We start from the raw sequence: 22041 nt of genomic DNA on the forward strand, positions 1-22041 counted from the left end.
TTGCACTTATTTCCAAGATATCTAATGTAATAAGAAGCATGGACAGTGATTAATGATCAGAACTAGGCTGTGCTGTTTCATAATGATTTGAACGGTGCCTTCGTAGCCAGTTTGGCAGGAGCAGCAGTGCGTAGCATACGCTTCTTGATTAGACTGGGGTTCTAGCCAGTGACCACCAAATATGGAGGATGCGGAAAGGTCAGGGAATGACCACAGCATATCCCTGGAGCAATATGGCCTTAGTTGCTAATGCTCCTAAAAACCAAATAACAACAATGATTTGAACATGTCCCTTCAAGGGGGGAGAAGAGAGAGAGAGAGAGAGAGATGCTATTTTGTTGTATTTTTCTTGTATGTAATTTTTTGTATGTAATGTAATTTTTATTGTATGTAACAGTCTTCTTTTGCTATTGTTATTCTCTTCTTTTCATTGATTACAGAACCAAATGGCATATGTATATGATTAATTTTTATGTTTAGAACACAAAGCTGCTAGAGAAAAAAGTAAAATTGCAACAAAGGAGCCAAGTAAACATCAGAAGAATAATAAAGGGATTTTCCAGGACTGGTTTAAAAAGAAACCATTTGTTATGCCTAGGAGGAATCCCTGTACATATGGATACACTGGAGGTGTTTTAGTGAGTAAGTGAAAAATGAATTGATTAATTTTATATAATAAATAAACAAACATCTCAGACTTTTTATATTGATTCCAGTCATATTAGAGGTTTTCTGTCAAGGTAATTTCCTATTCTTATTGCAATATAAGTTTCAATAAGAATATGAAATTATTTTGAACTTTAAATGTTGAATTATGTTAAAGAAACAATTTTTTTTGTTCATTTAGAAAATAGCATAATTTTTTTATTCAATATTTAATGTTGTACCTATGTGAAGATTATTTTGAATTTTGGTGGATGTTTTCCAAACTCTTCTACAGAAGCAGTTCAAGAATGGTTATTATCAAGAATGGTTAGAGAGTCCAGTCAGCTTGTATAATTTACATATTTAATTTTACCTATTTTTATGTTTTAACATAAAATTTATGTTAAAATTTATGTTACTTTGCATTCATTGATGTGTAACCTTGTTAGACCTGTATTTTTTAGTCCTGTGTATTATTAGATATTTTCTGGTTATAAGATCATAAGCAGTTACATTTTCACCCTTCTACTGCATATTTAGATTTCTAATTCTGTTTTTAAAAGATGGTTGTTTTCCACTTTTGATATGACTATAGGCAGTTTTAACATAAATTACTTGGATAGTGCTAGTGTTTTGCTAAAATGATTGGGTGCACTAATGACACAAACCTTGTTTTGTACAGAGTGATTGTAAAATCACACAAGTCAGATGATATACTACTACAGCACTGCATATTCAGTTTGCCATTTTTTGTAAATATGTTACAAGCTTTCTTTGGGCTATATATACTGTGGATTCCGGTTATTTGGGCCACCAGTTAATCAGGGCAGCTGTTTATTTGGGGAAAATCTTAAAAAACAGAACTCAATCGAGAAAATAGCCAGGGTTTACTTCACTTAATTGGGACAACATGCCATTTAATCAGGGCAGGAGACCGCAGCACTGATTACCCTACGATTGTCTCCGACTGTACAACCTGGTTCAGTCGGATTTCTGGAGGTCACAACCATAAAACAATAAAAGCAATTAGCAGTCACCTGGGTATTGGGCTTTTCTGTTAGTGCAATCTATCATAAATGGATAATAAACTCGATCTTATTGAATTTGCGATAATACCGATAGCTGGAATTCTGTGGGTTATTATGGTGAAATGTGTTTACACTTCCATGGAATCTTCAATCATATAAAAAAATTTAATTTTCAGAATCTTCTCTTCATTCCTATTTTTAAAGCTTCGTAACTTGTTACTCCATTCTCACTTGCACATATCGTGTTACTTGCAATTTGTGTGTGCCCTGTTCTTTGTTATTGATTGCTTATCTTTTTACCGTTTTAAATTTTAACCCCACCCACAAATGTCAGTGAACAGAAATGTTAACTAGTTAGTATGTACATATTACAGTAAGTATTAATTATTCTGATTATCATGTATATTCTTCCAATTTTCACGTATCATTTAATTTTTTAATTGGTAAGGTAATAATGGATAAATCTGTGCTTAATATATCTTTGCTTTTATAGCCTGTGGATAATATTCCTCCCTTTTCCCTAATTAGAATGACTGTTTAATAGAATTAAATTTCAATTCACAAATGTGATCAAAATGACCTGCGCTTTTTGTAACGTGGATAATTGGGGCAGCCGCTTAATCAGGCCAAAATGCACTAGTCCTGATGTGTCCCAAACAACCAGAATCGACTGTATTTTGTTTTACATCTTATGTTTTGAGTTTTTATATATATATATATATATACAGTTCGACAAATAGCTGTATTGTTGAGCATTACTTTAAAACTCAAAGTAATATGGGAACAAAAAAAAAAGAATTATGTTTAGCATTTCCTAATGTTTCTAAACTAGCAAACTTGATGATAAAGAAGCTTACTGACAAATTTTGAGTGTTTCACTCTATTGAGAATAGCAACTGAATTAGAGGCTATCTTTTCCAAAATAAGAGGTGTTTCAGGTTTACGTGAATTGTTGACAAGTTTGAGAAAATTAGTATTTGAGAAAATTAGTATTAGTTTGAGAACTAGTATTTCTTATTTTTCTGTCCAAAAATTGCAAATTATGTTTTTAAAATGCATTAAAAATATAAACTAAATATGATGTATTCAAATGATCATCTACAAAATTAAACACTGACTGTTGTACCATATGGGAATTGCTGAAACAAATAATGGTGATGAGGTGTTAACTGCTACTTGCATACAAGCACAAAAAAAAAAAAAAAAAAAAATTCAAACTACCTAATGAAAAAAGTAAATAAAAAATAACACACTGATGATGAGCAAGGGCCTGGTTAAAGGTTAACAGTGTTAAACTTATATGGAAACAATGGTGATGCCTAAAGGTTGATAGGCTAATATGAAATTTAAATAAAATTCATAAATTATAAAAACCATAATCGTCGCTGTTCATAAGATTACATTTTTATACAAGGGAGAAGAAATAAATAAAAATTTTTATTTATATAAAAATAAAAGTACCATGCTGTTGTGCTGTATACAGACTAATGCAGCACTAAGAGCTGTTAATATGACCTGGAAGTCCCCAAGAACTGCTTGTGCGACCTGTGAGGTGCTTCTGGTTTTGACATCTCTACTTGAGATTATTTGGAATTGTTTCAATTAAGGCATTTATTATGCAGTAGGTAAACATAATCCTGTATATGGCATTAATACTTCAAGCAGGTTTTAATAATTTAAGTATTGATTTTAATATCTTTTGTTTTTTTTAAATTTTCATTTATTTTTCTTTTCTTTTCTTTTTTTTTTTTTTTTTGTAATATAAATAATTTTTGTTCAAATACATAAGCAAATTGTGGTATAAGTACATTTGGGAGCACCTGTCCTGACTGCGGCCTGGACATTAGGAATGACAGTGTGTGGGCTACAGGGCTTGGAAACTGGACACTGTAGATGGAATTTTATTAAACTTCTGGGGGGAAATATTAAACTATCAAGGTGAAATTTTCATAGTGTTAAGTGATGCTAGTGCCAGGTAGCATGAATTCAGACTAAGTAGGAATAATTATAGGTTGTAGGACAGTTTCTTTTAGCTAGCAAGTTGTTAATCATTGGAATAGGCTTCTGCTGCACAAGAAAAACATAAATAAATAAAATCTAACTATTGAGTTTTGCAAATGCAGCAGAAGTCTAGTATTTCTTACATTATATGACTAATATTAATTACTCCTTGTCATTATTTTCATTATCTCAGTTAAGTTTAATATACAGTCGAACTCATAATAAGCACAGTTATAGTGAAATTTTGTCTATTTTCAGCAAACAGGGAAGAGTTGGTTGGAAATTATGTATTTTATGAACAGTATCTCACAGTTAAAGCAATCATGGTAGAAGATGGTTTCACAGGTATAACAAGCAGGGGCTGAACTGCTGTACAAAGGACTAAGATCTATTATTGCTTTGCTTGTTTATGAAATTATTCCCCTTATCTCTTTCCCTGCCGATAGCAATTTATAACCATTGGAACAATTCTCAGAATCTCTTTTAGTGCAATATGCAACCACAAAGAGCATACTGTAATCCTTGTTCCAGTGGTATAGTGGAAATCCCTGAAAACCCTGGCTGATGGGGATGCTGAAGGTGTGTGTGGGGAATCTAATGAATGATTATCCATGTTTTGTTTTCTTTCCCCAATCTCTTAATCCTCTTTTGTATCTCTTTCCTATTGTTATGGATTTTCAGAAGACCTAGGGAGAGAAATTATCTGGCAAACTAACTAATGAAATTTTTCTGTATCAGTATAAAATATTCAGCTTTCAGATTCAATCAAACTGAAGAATTCAGTGAAATTTCAAATGTTTGTGTATGAACATGTCTTTTTAAAACTCAGGAGAAACACTTGGAATTATTAAAATCAATTTCTCTTCTATAGTTTAGGTTTTATGCTGTGTTAAATTCAGTTCTTTTTTTACCTTGAAATGGCAGGTAAAAAAAGAAATATTTTGATAATCAGCAAGAAAGAAAATGAAAATTATTCATGACATAGAGAATGGATCAAGGAATTCATCTATTTGCAAAAAGTTAAGACTAAACTTATCAATTGTGTCAACCATTTGGTAAAATTGGGGAAACACAACTAGTGCTTTCAAAAAAAACGTCATTGCAAAAAAAAGTAGCATAAGTGTGATAAAAGTGATTCAGCAGAAAAGTAGAAAATTATCCAAAGCACAACTGACTGTTCCAATTTGTTCAAACATGAGTGGAACTGAAAAAAGAAAACTCTTAGTAATAGGCAAATACAAGATGTTTTAAAAACATTAAAAATCTATCTTCCAGTAAAATATACCGAGCTAACAAAAAGGCTTGATGACATCATCCATTTTTGAAGAAGTATGTAACCGGGATGGAGAGTTTAGAAAAAAAGATAGGAAAATTTTAATGATTTTAGACAGTTGGCCATCACATCCCATCCTTCTCAGTCTAACCACTGTCAAACTTCTATTTTTACTACTGAACTCAACTTCCATTCTCCAACCTATGGATCAAGGAAAAGCTTTAAATGCTATTTTAGAAATTTAATATAATTTCTAAAATGGCATTTTAAAAGACTTTTAATATTGAAAACTATAGCTCCACTGAAAGAAAGGAAAAACTTCAGATTTCAGTTCTTGATGCTATCCGATTCGTGAGCGAGGCATGGGATAAGGTCACATCACTGACCATCAAAAACTGTTTTAATAAGGCAGAACTAAAGCTCACAGAAGTTGATGAAGGCACTGAAGAAAATGATGAGATTATTTTATTAATAATGTGATTGAAGAAACATAACCTGGATACTAGGTTGGCACATGTGGACAATTACAAGATCTTGGACAACAACCTTATGACTGCCAAAACAGCGACATATTTGGACACACTTGAAGCTGTTAAAAAAAAGAAGCTTTTTAAGATGACAGTGAGGAAGAAGATGGTGAGTGTCCAGTTAATGTAGTGTCGAGTGTGGAGGCACAGACTTCTTTAAAAACTTTTCTTTGTTTTATGAAACCAGTGACATCAATCCCAAATTTTAGTTTTATCTCAGTAAAATGAAAGACATTACTCATAAATTGCACCTTAAATAAAAGAAATTTGAAAAAAATTACATTGGAAGACTTCTTCAAAATATAAAAATAATGTATGTGTTACACTAGATTTTTTAATAATAATGAAATTATTTTTCTTGTGAATTGTTTATATAGTGCATAAATATATCACATAAATTGTTAATTGTGTAATCATGAGCTATGGTTATTCATTGTCGTTTTTATCTCTTTTTCATAAGTATATATTTGTGTGCACGATAAATGTAGTCAGTAACAGCAGAAGTATTACAAGTAATGGTAATAACGAGCAATATTCTTTAGTCCCTTGGATCGCATTATAATCGAGTTTGACTGTAATTATTATATTCACTAAATGCAATATTGCTGACTATATCATGTTTTAAAATTAATATGATATTTGAAGTATACATGAATTGATTAAAAAAGATATAAAATAAGTTTTTTTTTTTTTTCATTGCTTGTTATTTTGGAATTAAATGGAAACTTAATTATTTTCCTCTCTTTATGAAATTGATGCTGAAATTAATTCTGTATGTAAGTAAAATCAAAGTTCTTCAGGGGTTTGAAAATTGGCATCTCTTAGTTGAGTTGTTTGATACCTTCAGGGCCATGCAAATGGGGGGTTGCATTGGATAAGCAGCACCGAGGCCCCCAATCTAGGTGATGCCAATTGAGGGAGCCATCAGAGTCTCAACATAAATAAACAAGGCTCCTTAACCCCCATTGCAACTGGGCCCCCAAGTACCTTTACATGGCCCTGTACTGGTATTTGTAACTACTAGTAATTAAATAATGGCACCCAGAACAATGAGAACAAATCATATGATATATTTATCTCTGATATTTAAATCAGATAAATATATACTATCGTATGATATATTTATGTATTAAAATATGAAATATTTCTCCATTTTACACGATGCTGTACAAAAAATTAACAAGCAGAAGTATACATCAAGTACCACATATACAAGCAACAAAGGATATCAACATTATAGATAATACACATTTCAGCTCTTAGAGCTTAATAATACATGCCATTTTTACATGTGTCTTTGTACTTGAAATAGTACATTGGAAGCAATAGTAATACTGATAATCAAAATAACATCATGGCTGAGTTGAAAAAAAAAAAACTAATTGCTATAGAAACCCATGGAACTATTTACAAGCTTCAGACTTATTAAAAACAAATAAAAAAAATACTGATTAACATCTCATTTAAATTCAAGTTTAGTTTTTTTAATCAGTTTTTTTTCGTATTTATCGAGCTCTGAAAATGAAAATTGCTTTCCAAGTTTTTTTTAATCACTTGTTATGATGTTTTATGGCTATATGACTTTTTTGTTCTGAACTTTTTGACACAAATTTAAGTTCGTGTTTGGACATTATTATTTTTCTGCATTCACTTTAAATATTTCACTGATCATCATCTCCAGTTTTGTATGGTTGCAAAAGCTCTTGAACTGTTAATTCTCCTGGATGTGTGAAGTAAAATTTTGGGGTATGACCTGCCTGTAATATAAATATATAATATTTAGTGGACAATAGGAATATTATATCAACAGTAATGTTTAATTTTCCATATTTATCAAAGTTTATGTAGAAAAAGTTTTGTGGAGGTTTCAATTAATTATATAGTCTTTATAACACATCATACAAGAAAATAATCTTCTGCTTTTCATCATGCAGGAAATATTAATTATTAATCAGTCCAAACTAGATTTTGAACAGACTAAGAGTATAAAACTTACTTCTTGCCCTAATGGTAGCCGAGCATTCTGGTCTCTTGCCAAAGCTATTGGCTGCAAATTTTCCCACCTCTGTCAAAACTAAATAGTTCTGTTGTCACTTCAGCCAAGGATAAAGCTGACCAGCTAGCATCCCATTTTTCTTCCAACTCGTATATTAATGATCTTGGCAAAACACCTCCCACCATTCCCAACACGCTCCATTCAATGCCTCCTGTAGTGTTCCGTCAAAAGGATGTCAGAAGGATTTTGATGAATCTTGATGCTAAGAAAGCTTCAGGTCCCGATGGTATTTCTCCACTTGTTCTCAAAACCTGTGCTCCTGAACTTACTCCTATTCTTTGCCGCCTTTTTTCACTTTCTTATTCCAAAAGTGTTTTTCCTTTTGCTTGGAAATTTGCTCATATCCAGCCAGTTCCCAAAAAGGGTGACAAATCCCTCCCATTCAATTATCATCCCATTGCAATTACTTCTACTCTTGGCCGACCAGGCTAGCCGAGTGGGTAAAGTACCTGCCCGGCAACCCAAAGGTCGCGGGTTCGATTCCCGCCTCGGGCTTGGATCAAAGTACTGCAAAAACCTTGGGAGGTGCAATATGGTCACAGAAGCTGATGCGCCAACAACTACCAAATCAAAAAAAAAAAAAAAAAAAAAAAAACTTCTACTCTTTCTAAAGTAATGGAGAAATCAGTTCAATTAACCAACTCTTAAACTACCTAGAAACCTTCTGTTTGATCAATGATCGCCAGTATGGATTCCATCAGTGTCGATCCACTGGTGATATTCTGGCCTATATTACCCATTTATGGACAAATTCAATGGAAACGTTTGGTGAATCACAAGCAGTTGCTCTTGACATCTCAAAGGCTTTCGATTGCATTTGGCATAAAGGTCTTCTAAACAAGCTTCCATCTTATGGTTTGCCAACTGTTTTTTGTAATTGGTTATCCAGTTTTCTCTCTGATCACACATCTACCATCACCCTCAGTAAGTGAGGTTGATGGTAGATGGCTCTCTGTCTTCTAATTTCTCCACTAATGCCGGTGTCCCCCAAGGTTCAGTTCTTTCCCCCACTCTTTTCCTCTTGTTTATTAATGACCTTCTTCCATTGACTGGAAATCCTATCCATAGTTTTGCCGATGATAGCACATTTGCATTCCACTTTCCATTTTGAGAAACCTTGCTCTGCTAAATCAGCTTCAACTTCTCAAATATCCACTACCAAATGGGGCAAAGACAACTTAGTTGATTTCAATCCTTCTGAAGCTCAGTCTTGTCTTATATCTTGCAAAAAGGATTCTTCTGCTCCTATGCTTATCTTTGGTGACACTCCAATTTCTAGGCAAAATGATATGTCTCTTTTGGGGATTACCCTGACTTCTAATCTCTCTTGGCACAAGCACATTACAAATATTGCTTCCTCTGCATCTAAAAAACTTGGTTTTCTTTTTTGTTCTCAGCGTTACTTCTCTTCCAAACAGCTGTTCACTCTGTACAAATCGAAAATCCGCCCTACCATGGAATATTGTTCCCACATCTGGGGCGGTGCCCCCAAAACCTCTCTCAGGCTTCTAGATTCCATTCAGAAGAGAGCAGTTAGGTTAATTAATGACTCCTCTCTAATAGAGTCTCTCCACTCGCTGTCTCATAGATTTACTGTTTCTGTTGCATGCCTTTTCTACAGATACTTCCATGGGCACTGTTCTTCTGAATTGGCTTCTATTATTCCCGCTCTCTCTTTCAAAACAGTTTGAACATGTGCCACCACCAGCCAACATCCATTTACTGTCCAACTTCAAACTCATAGAACCTACTTTTCATCTTCCTCGTTTATTCATTCAACTGCCATTTTCTGGAACAACCTTCCTTCGTACGTATTTCCTGAAAACTATGGTCTACAGAAGTTCAAGTCTCATGTCAACAAATATCTTCTTTCATCTTCTCAACCTCCAACCGACACATGGTACTAAGTACTATAGGTTCTAATACCTCCTGTGTTTGGGGTTTTCATAAAAAAAAAACAAGAAAATAATCTTCTGCTTTTCATCATGCAGGAAATATTAATTATACAGTTCACTGTATAATTAATATTTCCTGCATGATGAAAAAGCAGAAGATTATTTTCTTGTATTTTTTTTCACACTGCATTTCAAAAATTACATCTTAATTAAACTAGAAACTAATCTTACATTATATATTTTATATATTCGGCCCTGGAGGGATTGTGCAAGGCTCAAGGGGTAGAATTTTTTTCAGCCTGGACTGTACTTGTTAACAGGAGAGATTGCTTCTACAGGGATGGGATACACTTAAATAGAAAGGGTGCAAGAATTTTTGCTGATGCTGTCGAGGCAGAGTTAGGTGGGTCGGAAAACTGCTAGCTTGGGGGGGATACAAGGACTAATAGATTAACAGTAGCCACTGGCAGAGGTGGAAGTGATTCTTGCACTGCTTCTATATAATTATATCTTTGTCTCCACTTAATTTTCTTATCCAGTTTTCAAAATTACTATATTGTTATTATTAGCCACATGGTGCAAGAAAGCCTGAAGCTTATGCTGCACCAACCAAAAAAAAATTTCCAAGTTACCCTGTGAGAGAGAGAGGGGGGGGAAATCACCAAGAAAGAGAAGAATGATGATATCCAGCTCAGGACTCTGGGTGTGCCAAGCCCATACTCACCAGATGTGAGCCTCTGGGATTTTTAAGAATTAAAAGAAATGGAGATCTTGTTTATGAGGTCAACAGTTGAATATGTGTTGAGAATGAACTTCAATACACACTCAGCATTCTCTTATAGACTATTGTAAAAAAACACGAGGTGTTCTTATACAGTATTGATTGAGATGTTCTTATACTATTGTGTAAGAACATCTCAATCAGTGGGACTGAACATGAGGTACATAGGTGCACCTCATGTTCAGTCCCATTGATTGAGATGTTTATTTTTTTGTTTCAAATTCATTTTCTCATTATATTTATTTTGATGTACCAGATGAAGATTGGTAAAAAGGTTCACTGAAAGTCTTAATTATAATTAATTAAAAAATATTTGCAATGCAGCATAAGTTTAATTCTTTTAATAAGTATAGGTTTCTAAAATTAAGTTTCACAAGCAATAAAAGAATAAAACATTAATAATTTAATTTCTTGGGAGAAAGATATACAATGGAAATTAACTAATTGTAATAAGAAATTAAAAAACACTGCAGTCTAGTGTTTAATCCTTAGCTCGAATTTTTTGCCTTTAAAATTTATGTGAAGTGCAGTGTTGTTAAATCTCTTAAAACAAATAAAGTACACTGTCTAATGAAAGATTATTAAAGTGCATTTGATTGATATGTAGAAGGATCACCACCATGCAGTTTTCCTACATTTATATACATTTGGTAACAGCACAATATAGATTTACAAATTATACATTTGGTAATAACACACTATAGATTTACAAATTATACATTTGGTAACAGCACTTAATCAAAAAACATATGTGCATCTTCAAAATCTCGTTTGTAACAAAGAAGTAAAGGAGCTTAACTTAATAATATTTTACTAATTATAAATATATTGATGGGCTAATTAATTAGTAGAATTGCTGCCGATACCACCTTTACCGATACCAACAATTATTACTATTACTTAATCAGCTTCTTGCATGTCTAACATAGTGGTTATGGTAATTCTATAGAAAAGGCTCAGGTTCAAGTCTCATCTAGATTTGAAGAATAAAATTTTATGGTCTTTCTTTCACATTATAGTCTACCTGGTTTATCTTTGTATTATCCCCCCCCCCCCCCCGGAAATATGGGCTTTTAACTAGCAAAACAAGCAAACTATAGTATAAACACACTATATTGGATGCCTTCTGGCCTTAGCCACCTTGGCATAAAAAATAAGCAAACAAACTTAATAAGCCTGTGTTTATTTTGAATCGAATGCTCCTTTTTAGATGCACAGTTCATTAAAGGATAGTATGTTATAATTACAAAGATGTCTCGATTAATGTTGTAGATGCATTCCTGAAAACTGCAAAGCTAATAAATAAAGGTTATGTTCTTGGGCAGCTGATTGAAAGTCTTGAAATTTTTACCAGTAAAGAATGAAAAAGATAATTAAAAAGTAAACTTTTTAATTATCTTTTTGGTCCTGCTTATTTATGTACAGGCTTCCCTTGATTTACATCTGTAATTAGTACTGTAGAGGGTGTGTATGTTAATGAAAAGACATATATCAAGGATTATTTTCTTGTAAATGTAAGGGTAATATGCCCTGGTAATTCATTTCAGGGCATATTACCCTAGTTTAAGTAGGTAATAGCACCATAAATACAGTACTATCTATACCCTACTTCACAGCCTTTAAAATATAATATTCAGATTCTAATAGATTAACAGTAGCCACTGGCAGAGGTGGAAGTGATTCTTGCACTGCTTCTATTCAAATGAGCAGAAGTCTGAAAAACAAGATGCAGGATATTTCAGAGACTGCTGGTAGTCATTGCGTTACAAGTAAACGCATGGGTTGTGTTAGGGTAGCTAAGAATAGAAACAGGTGCATGTATACCTGCGTGTACACCAATGCTAGGAGTTTGGTAAATAAATTTGATGAATTTGAGGTATTACTCAAAACATCAAAGGCAGATATTGTTGGGATATCAGAGACGTGGTGTCACACAGATATAAGTAATGCGGAACTGGAATTTGGGGAATACAATGTATATAGAAAGGATAGACAGGACAGGAGGGGAGGAGGGGTTATGCTATTAATTAAGAAACACATAAAGTCAAAGGAAGTGAAGCCAGTTGACATCGATGGACAGGGCAGTGTCGAGTCAGTTTGGTGTGACATAAGCATAGGGAAATCAAAATTGAGAGTAGGAGTGTACTATAGGCCTAATGACTCTGATGAGTATAATAATATATTGTACAGGGAAATAGAGTGGGCCAGTAAATCAGAGAGTCTTATAATGGGGGATTTTAATTTCCCAGATATTGACTGGAATTTGTGGGTTGGTCACTCGCACACTAGCAAGGCTTTTGTGGATTTATTGGATGATTGTTTTCTACATCAGCATGTTCGTGAGGCAACAAGAGGGAGCAATACTCTTGATCTGATTATCAGTAGTGATTCTTCATGCATTAAGAACCTGCAGATAAATGAACCACTAGGTGGCAGTGATCACAGTGTGTTGAAGTGGGATTTACTCAAGGAGGTAACTACCATCAGAGGTAAAGGGAAGGGTTTTTGTTTTCGTAAAGGCGACTATGATGGTCTGAGACAGTATTTAAATTCTATACAGTGGGACCAACTGATGATGTTACCAACAGCAAACTCAAAATGGGAAGCATTCAAGGAACTAATCTTGGTGGCTACCAGGCTTTACATACCAACTAAGAAATATTGTTCAAGGTTTAGGCCTAAATGGTTGTCAGATGGACTAATGAGACATGTGGCAGAGAAGAAAAATGCATGGGATACATACAAATTAATGGGTGACATGGAAGCCTATGATAGATATAAGTTGGTCTGTAACCAAGTCACAAAGGAGGTTAGGCAGGCAAAGGCAGACTACGAAAAATCCTTGGCAAAGGATGCAAAGAAAAACAGAAAGGAGTTCTTTACATACTTGAACTCGAGAAGGAAAGGGATGAATCAGATTGGTCCACTGGATATTGATGGTTCAACAGTTGAGGATCCTGCTCAGGTGGCTAACAATCTAAACGAGTATTTTGCATCTACATTCACGCATGAGGAGTTATTCAGGAAGGAGAATGATGTAGGTAAAGTAAACATTGGCAGTGAGCTGGATGATTTTGTAATAACTGAGAGGAAAGTGGAGGAGAGATTGTTGAGGATAAACATAAAAAAGGCACCTGGGGTGGATGGGATCTATCCAGTTATATTAAAGGAGGCAGCAAAGGAAGTATGCAAACCCCTAGCCATAATTATGAGAGCTTCTTTGGACTCAGGGGAGGTACCCATAGACTGGAGATGTGCAAATGTAACCCCAATTCACAAAGGAGGATCAAAGGCTGACACAAGTAATTATAGACCTGTTAGTTTAACTTCTGTTCCAGGTAAATTAATGGAGGCACTGGTTAAAGAAGCACTGCAGGATCATCTAGACAAGAATTCAGTTATAGCTCAGACGCAGCATGGTTTTGTTAAGGGCAGGTCTTGCCTGACCAATTTGATTGGATACTATGATGTAGTCACAAAAGAACTGGATGCAGGGAATAACTTTGGTTTTATATATTTGGATCTTAGAAAGGCTTTTGATACTGTTGCACATGGAAGACTGCTGCACAAATTGGAGCAGTGTGGCATTGGAGGCAAATTGCTGCTATGGATAAGGGGATGGTTGAGTGGCAGAAGACAGAGAGTGGTAATCAATGGACACTGCTCAATGTGGACTAATGTTATTAGTGGAGTTCCTCAAGGTTCAGTGTTGGGTCCATTGTTGTTTTCGGTGTTTATGAATGATATTGATGATGGGATATCAAGTTTAATGTCTAAGTTTGCAGATGATACAAAGGTTGGCAGGGTCGTTAAGGACACTACTGACGCTATGCTGCTGCAACAGGATCTGGAAAGGTTGAACAGATGGGCTGAGATGTGGCAAATGAAGTTTAACATTGACAAATGTAAAGTACTACATATGGGTAACAGTAACCCCAGAGCAATGTATCAACTCTGCGGTACTACACTGACAGTGGTGGAGAATGAAAAGGACCTGGGGGTAATTGTGCAGGCAGATATGAAGTTCTCTGAGCACTGCAGACGAGCTGCAAGAGTAGCTCATGGTGTCTTGTCAATGATATACACCTAATTCTGTTTTTACACGAATTTGGTTTAACACGAATTCAAAATAAATATTTCATTCTCTTTTTACGCGAGTCATTTTGATTTAACACGATTTCTATGAATTTTTTTTTGCCTAAATTCTAAGAAAAATTTTTTTATTTGTGGCATATTAGTATCATTTCTATATTACACGCACCAATAGATTGGATAACAGCTAGTGTATGCGTTTTGAAACGCGTGCTTTTGCTTACCAATGTGTACGTCTAGGTATCTATGAATCATCAACGTTTTTATTGAATTTGGTGCACATGTACGGTATTCGTGCATTGTATCTTCGGCAGACATGTAGTAGTAAGCTCTATATCAAAGTGAAAGAATCTTTAGTGAAATTTGTGCACATAAATTTATTAATTTTGCCGATAGTCAATAAATTGTAAGTTTACAAAATTTTCATACCTTTTTTTTATTAATTATAACTGAGATATTTTTCGGTAGCCCTTATATAATGTCGAATAATTCGCCTATTACCAAAATGAAAAGGAAAGCGATTTCTTTGGAACTTAAAATTCAAATTTTAGATCGTCTTGCAACTGGACAAGGGGCTACGTCTGTAGGAAAGCATTTTGGTGTACATGAAGCTACCGTAAGAACTATTAAGAAAAATGAAGCTGCAATTAGGAAGTCGGTATGTTCTGGAACAAAAGTAAGTGTTAATTCATCATCATATACAAGAGATATTGACAAGGAAAAAATGGAAAAGGCCCTGGTAATATGGATAGAAGATCAGTCACAAAAAAAGAGTACCAGTAGATGGAAATGCCATCGAGCAAACAGCACTAAGAATTTACAGACAGATTAAAGAAAAGGAGCCAAGCACTTCATCTCAGTTAAACAGAAAGTATGAATTTTCTGCGAGTACAGGTTGGATGATAGGGTTTCTTAAAAGGAATGCTCTTCATAATATAAAAATTAAAGGTGAAACTGCATCTGCAGATGAATCGGCTGCTAAAGTATTTTTGCAGGAACTTGCAAAAATTATTGAAGATAGAGGATACACTCCTGATCAAGTGTGGAATGCAGATGAAACTGGTTTCTTCTGGAAACGAATGCCGAACAGAACGTATGTAGCCAAATCGCAGAAAACTGCTGGTGGTTTTAAGGTAGCTAAGGATCGTGTGACCTTATTATTTTCCTCCAACGCTTCAGGAGATCGTATGTTGAAACCACTGCTGGTAAATCGAGCCCTAAACCCACGTTCAATGAAAGGTGTAGATATCAATAAACTGCCTGTTCACTGGATGGCAAACAAGAAGGCCTGGGTGACCACTACTATTTTTACAGAATGGTTCAACAAATGTTTCGTCCCAGAAGTCAGATGTTATATGAATTTGAAAGGTCTCGAATTTAAAGTTCTTCTGATTCTTGACAATGCACACGGCCATCCTGTCTTGGAACACCCAAACGTACAATTTTATTTCTGCCATCTTTGATACAACCGCTAGACCAAGGTATAATTGCGACAATTAAAACATACTACGTAAAACGAACATTCCAACACGTTTGGGACAAACTGAATGATGAAACACTAACAGTCATTGATGTGTGGAAGAAAATCTCAATTATGGATTGTATCAATCAAGTTGGATTAGCGTTAACTGAATTAAAACCAGCAACTTTAAATGTGTGTTGGAAAGCGGTTTGGCCACAATGTGTAAAAAGCAAAGATCCTATCATCCCTAATACGACCGAATTTCCCAACATCATTACAATGGCACACAAAATTGGTGGAGAAGGATTCGATGATCTATCGTTTGAAGATATTGATGAATTGTTAACCGACAAAGCCCTAAGCGAAGATGAAATATTAGAGGTTGTCCTTGGGACTCCTTATCCCACAGAACTTAGTGATAATGAAGAAAATGATCCTGTTCTAAATGCATATTTAATAAAAGAAGGTCTGGAACTGGCCAGAAAATTAGGAAATCATTTTGTCAAACATGACCCTAATGAGGAACGTGCTGGGAAGTTTCAACGTGAACTGAAGTTGTTGACAGCCTCTTACAGAGAATTATATAACTGCCTAACCAAAACACGAACACAACGATTAATAACTGAATTTGTTCGTAAAACTGGTGTAACATCAGCACCAGAGGAGACTCGTGCTGATTTTGCTGAAGAGATCACAGAAAGAATTTCATTAATAGAGGAAGAAGACGATGTCCACAACATTTCTAGTGATGGCAGTGATATTCCAGTCGTACGCAAACGTATGCGCCGTTTATTATCAGAAAGTGAAAATGAATAAAATCTTATGTGTAAAACAGATTTTTTTTTGTTCATGAAGAATTTTTTTTTCATTTCATATGCATACAAATTTGTTTTAGTACATTTTAATTACATGTGTATTTTGATGAAATAAAATAATAAGCTTAAAACGAATATTTTATGTGTTTTTTTTAATTATTTTTACTGATTTTTTTAGATTCGGAACCAATCTTCTTTTCTTCCATAAATACAATGTCTTTTTTTACACGAATTTTTTTTACACGTATTTTTCAGGAACGTATCTATCGTGTAAAAACAGAATTAGGTGTACAGGAATTTTTCTAGCAGGGATAAGGAGGTGATTATTCCCTTGTATAAGGCAATGGTTAAGCCACATCTTGAGTACTGTATACAGGTCTGGAGGCCTCATTTCAAGAAGGATGTAGAGCTGCTGGAACGGGTACAGAGAAGGGCAACAAGATTAGTAAATGGAACAAAGGGTTGCTCTTACGAAGAAAGGCTTAAGTTTTGCAAATTACAGAGTCTGGAGACTAGGCACCGGCGAGGTGATCTGATAGAGGTGTATAAGGCTTTGAATGGTTTGAGCATGCTCAATGCCAATGGGATTCTTCATCTTTCTCAGAATAATCACCTCAGAGGGCATAAATTCAAATTGAGGAAGGACGGATGTCGGATAGATGTGCGGAAATTTGCCTTTGGCCAGCGGGTGGTTGGTTGGTGGAACCGACTTCCATCACTTGTTGTTGAAGTTGATAGCCTAAACAAATTTAAAGCTCAACTGGACAGGTATTTCGAACGAACGGAGGGGTGAAATGGGAGAGGGTTTTTTTTTTTTTTTTTTGGCTGATGCTGAATAAGCTTGCTTTCTTGCATCATATGCCTCTACTAATGCTAATGCTAAGAATATTAAAAACTAGAAGATTACGAGAAGAACGTTGATGAGGCTACTGACTAGATGGTCTTTATTTATTTGAAATTATTGTTTATCTCTAACTTTTGATTTAAAATTAGTAGTGTAGTATTTTGTTTATAACTCCCTGATTAATTTGGTGTGTTTTTCTTTATTTGGCCCTTGTAATTGCTTAAAAAACCACAGTCTACTTCTGCCAGCATTGTGTTGTATCGAAAAGAATGTTTGAATTTTGCCACCTTTGTTTTAGATTGATATAGGAGATACTTGGAGGGTTCTACATAGCATTGTAGCAGTGCAATCAGTATTAGAGGAGGCTTATAAAATAAAAGTTGTAGCACTACATATGTGGTTTAATTGACTTAACTTTTTCATGTAGTCCGTAACATATGACATTAATATTCGTAGAGCTGTTAGTATTGGTAATTTGGCGTAGATATAGTATAACAATTAGGTCACTCAAAAGTTCAAATAATGTGGCAATAGATAGATATATATTTATTATCTATTATAACTACTTAGACTTTAAAAACGTAATGGTATAGCATAATACACATAAATTAAACTTGATAGGAGCTATGAAATATATATAACATGAACTTGGTAGGAGATTCAAAATACATATACTGTAAACTCAACAATGCAATATAGTATAAACTTTCAGTAACATAAACTTTATAACATAACCAGTGCATAGTGTTATTACTGCATAGGATATAAGTTTAGGTAGTATTTTTAATTATACTGAATCTGAACTGAAATCATGCCTCAGACCCGAGCAGCAAAGCAAAAGGCTCAAGGTGGTGGGAGTGCTGTGGCTCGGCGGGAGAACTGAAGGGGGAAATTGTCCTCTGAATCACAGCCTTATGAAATATACTGCTTGTTTAATGTTTGCAAAGCTATCAGGAATGGGACATGATATTGCCAAAGGGGATTTCTTTGTGTGTGCTTGATGTAAAGAGCATGAGAATATTGGGTGCCAACTCAGCATTGTTATGAGCCTTTATGAGAGCTTGAAGAACAGAGTGGATGTACTTAAAGGATTTAAATTGGGAGCCCATCAAGCTCTCAGCTGCCCACATCAATGCCATAGCTTGCACTTAATCATTAAGCAACACAGTGGCAACTACCAAGGCAAAATGCACTGCTCCCACAGGATCTAGTTGTTGTCAGTAACTCTGTTGTCAGGAGAATGGGAAATATATTGCACAAAAAGGATAGGTTTTTACCTATCCTTTTTGCTATAATGTTTTTGCATTATTTCAGAGATTAACAGTAACTGCTGGCATGCAAATTTAATTACAAAATAAATAAATAACCTTAGTTTGGACTGTCTCACTATATAACTTTCCTCTCTTAAGATAAGAATGCAATTCACAAATTTCATTTTTGCCGAATAATATTTTATTTTACACTTGAATGTTAAAAATATTTAGACTAAGGCGCATTTAGGGCTAGAGCCTCAAGCTGCGAACAAATTTAGACTATGTATATAAGGTGCTTAGCATCATAATACACAGCCATTTCTGAATAAACAGAAAATTTTTAAGGTGGCATCGTTTTAGGTTATATCTCATATTGTGAATACCTTCACAACGAGTTGCCATGATATTGCACTACTTCGAATAAGTAACGCTTCACCTAAGGAGAAGACTAATGTTACTTATTCTCAGATAGGTACCACCACCCAGACAGCACTGTTTCAGGACTATTTGGTCCTTCTTCAGTGAGTGGGTAGGTACCCAAGTGATGCAATGATGGCAGAAACAGTTATGAAGTATAACTCCACAATATGAGAGATGCCCGATGGTGTATGATATATTTAGACTAAGGCGCATTTAGGGCTAGAGCCTCAAGCTGCGAACAAATTTAGACTATGTATATAAGGTGCTTAGCATCATAATACACAGCCATTTCTGAATAAACAGAAAATTTTTAAGGTGGCATCGTTTTAGGTTATATCTCATATTGTGAATACCTTCACAACGAGTTGCCATGATATTGCACTACTTCGAATAAGTAACGCTTCACCTAAGGAGAAGACTAATGTTACTTATTCTCAGATAGGTACCACCACCCAGACAGCACTGTTTCAGGACTATTTGGTCCTTCTTCAGTGAGTGGGTAGGTACCCAAGTGATGCAATGATGGCAGAAACAGTTATGAATTATGATGCTAAGCACCTTATATACATAGTCTAAATTTGTTCGCAGCTTGAGGCTCTAGCCCTAAATGCGCCTTAGTCTAAATATATCATACACCATCGGGCATCTCTCATATTGTGGAGTTATACTTCATAACTGTTTCTGCCATCATTGCATCACTTGGGTACCTACCCACTCACTGAAGAAGGACCAAATAGTCCTGAAACAGTGCTGTCTGGGTGGTGGTACCTATCTGAGAATAAGTAACATTAGTCTTCTCCTTAGGTGAAGCGTTACTTATTCGAAGTAGTGCAATATCATGGCAACTCGTTGTGAAGGTATTCACAATATGAGATATAACCTAAAACGATGCCACCTTAAAAATTTTCTGTTTATTCAGAAATGGCTGTGTATTATGATGCTAAGCACCTTATATACATGTTAAAAATATATATTTTATACTCACTTTATCTTCTATTCTTTCATCAGCTCCAGCATTTGTCAGAGTCCTATATAGGCTTTGGTTATTATTTAATACTGATGCATAATGTAGTGGTGTTCTTCCCTCCTTATATAAAAAGAATAATGTAAAGAGAGATTGATTTTTGCATATTAAGTATAATGCACTTTTCAAAATTTTTTCTCTCTCTCTCTCGTTCACTCAATACATTTTGAGACTGTGCCATTATGAACAGTGAAGAAAGAAAAAAGACTTAAGCAACTTAATTGGTTTATACTCATATTGACTGTATGAGATTGTTTTTTATAAATGTTTTTTTATAAATACTAGTAATTGGTTATCCTTAGCCGATTTAATAGGAGAATATAATTGGGAAAAGAATATAAAAAATGTGTACTCTTCTGAACTTAATAGTGATGCACTCTTGTTTTGTACAGTCTGCATGAATTTAGCTTGGAGCCGACCAGGCTAGCCGGGTGGGTAAAGTGCCTGCCTGGCAACCCAAAGGTCGCGGGTTCGATTCTCGCCTCGGGCTTGGATCAAAGTACTGCAAAAACCTTGGGAGGTGCATTGTGGCCACAGAAGCCTATGTGCCAACAACTACCAAAAAAAAAAAATTTAACTTGGATGTAGGCAAAGTCTTATAGTTACTAAAAAATAATACTGGAGTCTACACACTATGGGATGCAATTAGGAATGTGTTTCAGGCTAATATTCATAAACAGGAAGTTTCACTATGCCCAGTTATATCTATTATCAGCATTCTCATACATGAAATCACATTTATATCCACACTTTTATGGATGAGGTTGTCAAAGTTTGGCCTAGTATAATAAAGAAGAAAAGAAAATCCACTCTTATCATCTTAAGATCAAATGTGGAAAATACTGACTTTTAGGGTTAGTTCATGGAGTTTATAGACCACTTAAAAAAATCTGAATATCAGCAAACAGAATTTTCTGTATTGTCACCTCCTTATATACTTATATCCCTATTATCTGCACAATAGACTATATCTGCTGGTGACTGGAAAGTGACAATATCCTGAGTAATAAAACTAAACTGAACATTACAGACATCTATGGGGCACTATTCATATGCTTAAATAATTACAAATTTATGTTTGAAGATATATACAAGCAAACCAATTTATTTCTTCAATTCAATTCAATTATTTCTTATGTACAAAGTATGGAACAGTGTGTGGCATTAAAGACAAGTTGCTGCTATGGATAAAGGGATAGATGAGTTAGAGAAGACAGAGTGGCTATTAATGGGCACTCTTCTTAGACTAATGTTATTAGCAGAGTCTTCCAGGACTTTTGTCTGTTGTGTTGGAATAATTTGTTTTCTGTATTTATTAATAATATTGATGAAGGCATATCAAGCATAATGTCTAAGTTTGCAGATGATACAAAGGTTGACAAGTAGTTAATCACAGTAATCAAGGTGTACCAATGCAACAATATTTAGACAAATTAGGTAGATGGACTGAAGTGGCAATTTAAGTTTAATACCGACAAATTAATATGCCCATATTAATTTGTCATGACAATTTAATATGAGGAAAGTGGAAAACGAAAAAGACCTGGGTGGGAGATAATTGTGCAGTCAGATATGAAGTTTTCTGAGCAGTGCAGACAGGTTGCCAGCACAGCTCATGGGGTTTTGTTAATGGTTTACAGAATTTTTCCAGCAAGACAAAATTGCTGTATAAGGCCTTGAATGGATTTAGTAAACAGTGCTGATGGAATCCTTCCTCTTGCTCAGGCTACACACACACACACACACACACACACACACACACACACACACACACACACACACACACACACACGGGTATAAATTCAAATTGAGGAAGGATGGTTGCAGGTCAGATATGTAGAAATTTTCCTTTAGCCAAATTTCAAGGAAGAACAACTGGATAAACTGTTATAGAGGATGGATAGGTGAAATGGGAAGTTTTGGCT

At 34.8% G+C, this 22041-nt stretch overlaps 2 protein-coding genes across 2 annotated transcripts in view; one reads left to right on the forward strand and one right to left on the reverse strand.

The window, feature by feature from the left end:
* LOC150090365 (uncharacterized) overlaps positions 1 to 22041 on the forward strand; it is a 314634-nt gene that overhangs the window by 36599 nt on the left and 255994 nt on the right. The window contains exon 2 of the mRNA XM_090389837.1: positions 481 to 642. Within this exon, the coding sequence (XP_090245963.1) occupies positions 481 to 642 (162 nt within the window). The remainder of the gene's footprint in view (positions 1 to 480; positions 643 to 22041) is intronic.
* The window catches only part of LOC150090366 (uncharacterized), a 331637-nt gene continuing 316672 nt past the window's right edge, over positions 7077 to 22041 (reverse strand). The window contains exons 22-23 of the mRNA XM_090387860.1: positions 20078 to 20179; positions 7077 to 7231 (exon numbers count right to left, since the gene is read on the reverse strand). Coding sequence (XP_090243986.1) covers positions 7136 to 7231; positions 20078 to 20179 — 198 coding nt within the window. The 3' untranslated portion in view covers positions 7077 to 7135. The remainder of the gene's footprint in view (positions 7232 to 20077; positions 20180 to 22041) is intronic.

This window comes from Mastigoproctus giganteus, chromosome 2, assembly GCF_048544385.1.
Source record: "Mastigoproctus giganteus isolate SK-2022 chromosome 2, ASM4854438v1, whole genome shotgun sequence".
NCBI classification, from domain to species: Eukaryota; Metazoa; Arthropoda; class Arachnida; order Uropygi; family Thelyphonidae; genus Mastigoproctus; species Mastigoproctus giganteus.